This window comes from Leguminivora glycinivorella, chromosome 27 (genome assembly GCF_023078275.1).
Source record: "Leguminivora glycinivorella isolate SPB_JAAS2020 chromosome 27, LegGlyc_1.1, whole genome shotgun sequence".
Classification (NCBI taxonomy): Eukaryota; Metazoa; Arthropoda; class Insecta; order Lepidoptera; family Tortricidae; genus Leguminivora; species Leguminivora glycinivorella.
The window spans coordinates 1,095,130-1,103,054 of record NC_062997.1 but is presented as its reverse complement, the minus strand read 5'-3'; the positions used below and the strand labels follow the sequence as shown (position 1 = coordinate 1,103,054).

Below are 7,925 nucleotides of genomic sequence, written 5' to 3'. Positions count from 1 at the left end.
TGTAATCACAGTGCCTATACTGCTATCTCTCGACACAGGCTTAAAACTTTTGAACCACAGTTTTGAAAAATTGACCCATATTCTTAGCTTGATATGAGTTAAAGTGTAAAATACTAATATTGGCGCCATCTAGCCGAGCACCCCCAAAGGTGTAAAGCCATCTAAGCCACCGTACCTTTTTCTTTATAGTTCTGAGTTTGGCCGTTTTCTTCCTATCTGTCTATACGGAGTTATATAATTGTCTTCCCCTGTTGTAAATAGCAATAGTAACAATAGTTGTGGAGTATACAGATGTATGCGACTAAATAAATGTACAAATGTGTTCTGTAACACAAACATTTAAGACATCAAATAAAGTTTAACGAAGCTTGTTCAGTTGTTTTATTGGGCATATTCTATTATATTTACGATCGAATGCAAAAGTATCTCCAAATGTGGTGTTACCATAGGTACAATATTTTGTGTTGTAGAATTAATTTGCCAGTGTAAAATACTAACGCAACAAAGAGTTTGCACATTTTTGTCAATATTTTTGTAGGTAAGTGCGTACTATACTTTGTCAAACAAGTGTGTCAGTAAACAAGAACAAAGAAAACTATATGCATCCTTTTCTTTAGGGTGCTATAAAAATACAACTGTATTTGTATATCGGCAGCAATATTGTGGGCATGGCAATCACATTGAATTTTAAGCGTAGCGAGGGATTTCGATAATAGTAGGTATTGAAATGTTAACGCCCAAGATGTAAATTATTAATTATGTGACAGACATTTAACCTCTCGTATGCTTAGGAGCAGATCTGCTCCATATTGTTTCAACTTTAACATGTAGTTATTATGACTAATATATTAATGACAATTTTTTGACAGACGCATACGAAAGGTTAAAGGTATGCAAACTCGTTGCGTTAATATTCTGTACTGACAACAAAGTTCTCGAACAGAAAATTGTCAGTTTGCTCCCTCGTAGAAAAAAAACAAAGTCCCTTTTTGTGTGGGTGAGGTAAAAAACTAATTTCCGCCTTATACAAATCATTATTATTATCATAATACAAATCATTTATTCTTGATAAATATAAACAATACAAACACATATTTAATACTTGTGTTTGTATGTCATTGAAATGAAAACATTGGCACAAAAAAGATAGGAATTTCAATTGCAGTTTAATGGATTTAACATGTTCAAGCTATTTTGTCAATGTGAATGAGGAGACACACTGACATGTTATCCCGCCGGGCACTGACATTTTAGGCGGCGCCTGTACGTAAGTGTAATAATGGGCATGTCATTGTCGTTCATATGTGTGAGAGAGAGAAAAATATATCTTCTTCTCACTCTCACGTATTAAATTCTTTGTCTGTGCAATGGACTTATAAGGTGGCGCCATCTGTCACAAGCTTCGAGTGTGCCTCCTCATTGAATTTCAATGCAAACCCCTTGTATACTAGTGTCTGTACAGAAAGTGAGGAGTCGTGAGTCGTGGAATGTATTAGACCCCATACATTTCACGACTCTTCACTTTCCGGTCAGACTCTATGAATGGCGGCTCTGTAGGAGAAAAAAAAATTCAATTTAAGTATTTTGTAAAATGTGTGAATGTACTTACGACTTGATCCGTAAGCGTGGTTTAGAAGCAACTTGAGATTGGGTGACGTGTATATACCTCCTATAATTTGTGGCGTTTATTTCATAATGTGTGGAGCTAGCATTATGTGACGTGTAGATGTCGGTTTCACAAAAATAACGCTTGTCAATAAAGCTTCATTGCTGCTAAAATTCGTTTAATAATAGTCTTTATCGACCATCACCAGTGTAACCTCTTTTTGATAGCCGGTAAATGACATGTTTAGTTCCGCTACTCGCCACCGCATCGTGCACAGCGTTTCCATAGACAAAAAAGTCTAGCGACCAAATCCACATGTACCAAAAGCTGTCAACGGTAAAAAGGACACATGAATCATGTACCGTTTTGCTTAATGTAAAAAACTATAAGCCCTATTGTACTAAGATAAAGTTGATTTTAGATTCATATTTTTTTTCAATTAATACGTTTTGGTTGGCTCAAAACCAACTTGCGATCCGATCTCACATGCGACCATTATCCACAGTTGATTTTGAAATGATACCACTTGACAGTTAGATAACGGTTCGAATAGGGCCCCTGTTCTGTTAACAATAATATAACGATAAATTATATTACTCGCAATCGTTATGATCAATAAGTATATAAACATAAACATTAGTATAAAACGTATTTATGATTAATTATGAACATAAGTCATTCGAAGTTACGATACTTATTAACATAAAATTGTTATAAATAATGATCGTTATAATGTAAAATTGTATGAGAAACATTTTCGGACTACCAATAATCTATATAACAATTTTATATGAACTTTGGCGCACCCATCGTAATGTACTATTACTATTACACCCTTACATGTTATGCAGTTTCCTGGCCCGCTCCAGGTTGGCCGGGTCCTCCTTACAGCAATACTCCCTGGCTCCTATCATGTAGTTCTTCAGATAATCGTTGACATCCACCTTGCTTACGTCGGTGAAGAACGTTTCGTTATCGGCCTCGGACACCTGTGGGATTAAATGGATTAAATTAGACATTATTATTTCGTCTAATAACGTAGACACAGACAAAGTATACCGGAACCGGAAGCTATAGACTGTCAACCAAAACCTTTGCACTAAATGAAAACCGGCCAAGAGCGTGTCGGGCCACGCTCAGTGTAGGGTTCCGTAGTTTCCCGTATTCTTCTCAAAAACTATTACTGAACTTATCAAGTTCAAAACAATTTTGCTAACGGTCACTGAGATTATGGACGGACGGACGGACGGACGGACGGACGGCTGGACAGACAGACATGGCGAAACTATAGTTGATTCCGTTGTCAACTATAGTTTCGCCATGTCTGTCTGTTAGCCGCGTAAGCTGAAGACCCGGGTTCGATTCCCGGCTCGGCCACCAGTGGGCCTTGTCGTTTTTTCTTTCGTGTATGATATCTATTTCAATTTATAATCTGAAAGTTACTAAATTATTATCACTGACCACGATATAACAGCATCGTCTTGATATTATTACTTACTCATCTAAAAACAATTACTACATGTCATTACCAAAAAGCCGCAACTAAACCCATGTGACTTGTCACGTTGTGTGTAGGTATATTGTACATTATATTCAAACTATTGCACAAGAATAAAATACAGTACACAAGGCGGACTAAAAAAGGATCGTGGGGTAAAGGAGCGCGTGGGCTTCTCAGGGAGTTGGGGAAGCGGTTAAGGGAGGCAACAGGTGACCCTTGCGCCGGCAGCTTTCTTGCGCAAAGAATTGCTATTGCAATATAGCGCGGGAATGCTGCCTGCGTGATGGCCACCTTGCCGAGAAGCCAGGGCTTAGACTTTTAGGTATTTTTATTTTTTAGATAGGTTTAGTTTTCTAAGTCTAGTATAATTTGTATTTCTTTCTAAAAAAGGAGCTAGCTGACTAAATGCCAAGTAGCATTCTCTACCAGTCAACCTTTAGGCAAAGCAGAGATATATAATTAAGTTAGTATCTTAGCTCAAACATAATCCACAGAAACATGTACAAAATAAATTTAAAGGAAAATGTATTCCTTGCCTGAGACTTGAACTCACGGCCTCTGGATCGATAATCCAGCGCTCTTCCAACTGAGCTACCAAGACTTCTGCCGAGCCAGCCAAATTTTTCACCACTTACAAGTGCGGATCCAGCTTCGTGCCCAGGGGGGGGGGGTGACGTGGTAAAGGCCCGGGGCCCCAGGGGGGGGGGTCACGTGGTCTATTTGTATAGCCAACTTAGGCTCCAGGGGGGGTCATGACCCCCATGACCCCCCCCCCCCTGGATCCGCGCATGACCACTTAGACAGGCCTTGAGTTCGTCTCACCGAAGGCCATACAGAAATAAGGGAAGAGTTGTAACTCCATATATCAGTAAACGCGAGTTATTTGTATAGGCATAGTTATAGAGACATCTAGCGAGCATCACGCGTCAAATAGCGTGAATTATCAGTACCACTACTCGATACTAGGTGTCGACAGTGTCTCGTCTGCCAAAATTGTAATATTAGAACAGTTTACAACTTATATTACAAGCAGAAGGAATTGAATACAGAATACTGATTTATACTATTGTAATATTAGCTAAAAATTGGTGAGCATTAGACTCTACGTTCGTCGCGACATCTATTAACAAGTAGCAGTACTGATAATTTACGATAGTTGACGCGTGATTGTCGCTAGATGTCACTATGACTATGCCTATGCAAATAACTAGCGTTTACTGATGTATGTACAACTCTTCCCTTACTAATTCCTCCATGCCCAAGTCAGACATTTTCCACATTTAGATTTATTCTAAACCTCCGTATGCAATCGATGCCACTCGATTGCAGATGTTTCTGCTCAGCGTGCGTAGCCGAATGGCATTTCTCCGACGCCAAACGAAAACGAAACGCCGCGCCAGTTAGTCTGGCTCTGTCGCGCCAATACGCACGAGCGATAGAGATAGATATCTACTAGCGTTTCGTTTCGTGAGCGTTTGTGCCATTCGGCTACGCACCCTGTACTCATAAGTTAAGAATGTATACCTTAGAACGGAGAGCAGTGAAGTTAGTATTCCTGAAGTGCCATTCCTTGGTGGTGTAGTATTGAAGAACGTCCAAACCATGACTGATGCGTTCCTGAACTTTCACCATACTGTGGAAAACAAATGAAAATAAAAATATATGTATTATAGGACATTCTTACACAGATTGACTGAGTCCCACGGTAAGCTCAAGAAGGCTTGTGTTGTGGGTACTCAGACAACGATATATCGTCACTACTTTAAAAAAAACTTGTATCTTCGTCTGTCAATGAAAAGAAAATTGTAGTAAGTTTGTATGGAATGCATATAGACTTACTGCGTTTTAACTTTGAGGAACAGCGTGAGATACGAGATTTTTTAAAAGTAGTGACGATATATAATATACATTACTTATACTTGCTTATACATAGAAAACATCCATGACTCAGGAACAAATATCTGTGCTCATCACACAAATAAATGCCCTTACCGGGATTCGAACCCGGGACCGCGGCTTAGCAGGCAGGGTTACTACACGGCAGGGCTGTCAAAATCGCTGCTAACTTGGCTTGTTATCACTTGAACTAACGGTAATCATATATAAGTAATAAAATGTATAACGCCATCTAGCCGAGAATCAACCAAACGTGTGGCGCCATCTAGGAATGATACTAGTTACCTTATCGAGGAATGTGTTTTTAGGACTTTATCTTTTACGAAGTTATTATTGTGTATCTTTGGTAAAGAGTGACAGAGAGTGACATGCTGCTGTCTCTATCTAATATGGCTGTCTCGCTTCAACGCGCTACATCGTCATGCAGTAACAGACAGACAGACAGATAGACAGACAGACTGACAGAGACACAGTCAGACAGACAGACAAATAGAGACAGAGAGACAGACAGGCAGACAGACAAATCGACAGACACACACAGACCGTCAGACAGACAGAGTAAATGTGACAGGATACTCACAAAGTCTTCTTCCCCAGTAAAAACAGTAAAGCATCTATGAGATACGCCGGTATCAACTGTGTGGTGACCAGACAAAACTGGTGCCATAACCAGTAGGACTTGATGGAACCGCCGGGGTACCAAAGAGCAATGGTTGGGGGGTACATGTTCACCCAATATTCACCTGAAACAGACAATAGATGTCGCTACGAAAAACAGTTAGAGAACGCGCACACGGGCAACTTTTGGCGGCGACTTTTTTGTCGCTTACATCATCGGTCTATGGGCTAGTATGAAAGTGCGCACACGAAGCAACTTTCCATACAAATACGTAAGTCGCCGAGCAACTTTGTTGCCCGTGAGCGCGGACCCTTATAGGTAATTTGGCAAAGTAGAGAAATGTGGAAATTCTACCATAAGTCCGTTTTCACATTATCCGATCCGATATCGGATGTCGGAAGGATTTCAATGGAAAAAAATCCAAGATGGCGCCTGTAATGTATGTGATATCGGTTCGACATCTGATATCGGATCCGATAATATGAAAACGCACTAAATGTCAAAATATTAATACATATGTATAACGCTTCTACTGGCAAACCATTTTGTGTGTGTATTTTATGGACTGGCAAACATGTACGTACCAAGCCTAATCATCTCTCCCCAGGTACAGCGAAGAGCACCGGACATCGTGACGTTGAAAAACTTGGCTTCTTGTGGTCTGTTGACAAAAACGCCATCTATTGTTAATTTACTTTACTAAAAAGGCGTTATTTTGTAAGTTGTAAACTTGAACTCCGTCCTGATAATATGCAAAATCATTGTAACCTTCGAGAAAGTGGAAAAGTTCATTGTTCAGGGGCCGATTTTTGAATCTCGAGTATCTCGACCATGCGATTTCGTGAAATTCGTTCAATCATATCTGGAAATTCGCCTGCAACGAAGCGACTTATTCATTTCATTGCTAAATCACTATATTTTCTAACAAATAAATAATAGTTATTTGTTATACAAGGGGGCAAAGTTGTATTTTAACGCCGAGTGTGGAATTGACAAACGAGCAAGTGAAAGGATTCTATAGTTGAACCACGAGCGACGCGAGTCACGCGAGTGGTTCGAGAATAGAATCCTGAACTTGCGAGTTTTTTAACACACGAGAAATAAAATACATTTGCGCCCGAGTGTAACACAAAACTTTTTCCCTCACTATAGCGAGGAAACTACAACGCAAAAAATGCGTTTATCATTGCTTCCAGTAGTTCCACAGGTGGTAAATCATCTTTATTACTAGATTCACCTACTTTTATCAATTTTAAAGCAGCTAATTTGACTTTATTTAAGGTATTGACGACCGGTCTGGCTCAGTCGGTAGTGACCCTGCCTGCTAAGCCGCGGTCCTGGGTTCAAATCCCGGTAAAGGGCATTTATTTGTGTGATGAGCACAGATATTTGTTCCTGAGTCATGGATGTTTTCTATGTATATACGTATGTATTTATCTATTTAAGTATGTATATCGTCGCTTAGCACCCATAGTACAAGCTTTGCTTAGTTTGGGGCTAAGTTGACCTGTGTAAGGTGTCTCGAATTTTTTTTTTTTAATTACTTTACCCACTAGTGGATAAAATGCGTTTTTACCCGCTGGTATTAAAGGACAAAACACGTGTTTCCGAGCTAGTGAGGGGAAAAGTAAGTTTTCTTCTATCTCTATACAATAATACTCATTCCATCTAGTGTTACCTTTCAATAGCAGTGGCGAAGGCTAGAAGGATACAAGCGTTGACAACGACATCTACCGGCATGGCGTCAGCTAAGTAAGAAGGCTCGCAATGCATGGTGCGGATAACTCCTGAAAAGACCAATACAATAAGATTGTAACTTTAAAATAAAAAACGTATAAACAATCAAAGAAAATAAAAAATAAATGAACATTTCTTACGACCCTTTGTTTGGTTTGGTTTATTTTTTACCGGTAAAAACCGGTTTATTTCGATTTTACTCCGAACTTTGTCAAGAACGCGAACGCTATGAGAACTTTATTTTAACCGAAATAAACCGGTTTATTCGGCGAGTGGTGAGACGCACCGGCGCGGCGTAAATCTAGGGCTCCCGGTCGTGACCGTGTATCGTGAACACGTAGCCGTACGCACGTTGCCGTGATACACGGCAACGGATTTCTGGTTCGTTCGTCACGTGAAAATAAATCACGTGAAATTAGCGTACGTACGTACGTAGATCCGTACGTACGTACGTACGAATTCACGTGACACGCCCGGTCCGCCAGCGGCGTTTCATGAGAGAAGATAAGATCGGATGCAGTCTCTATAAGTTATGAATAAAAATGTAGGTATCGTGAGGTTATATT

At 39.8% G+C, this 7,925-nt stretch overlaps 1 protein-coding gene across 1 annotated transcript in view; it reads right to left on the bottom strand.

Moving 5' to 3' along the window:
* Positions 1–7,925, bottom strand: part of LOC125240273 (putative fatty acyl-CoA reductase CG5065) — a 41,492-nt gene that overhangs the window by 20,198 nt on the left and 13,369 nt on the right. Inside the window, exons 8-12 of the mRNA XM_048148135.1 lie at positions 7,301–7,409; positions 6,207–6,283; positions 5,584–5,746; positions 4,632–4,740; positions 2,447–2,595 (exon numbers count right to left, since the gene is read on the bottom strand). Of these exons, the coding sequence (XP_048004092.1) occupies positions 2,447–2,595; positions 4,632–4,740; positions 5,584–5,746; positions 6,207–6,283; positions 7,301–7,409 (607 nt within the window). The remainder of the gene's footprint in view (positions 1–2,446; positions 2,596–4,631; positions 4,741–5,583; positions 5,747–6,206; positions 6,284–7,300; positions 7,410–7,925) is intronic.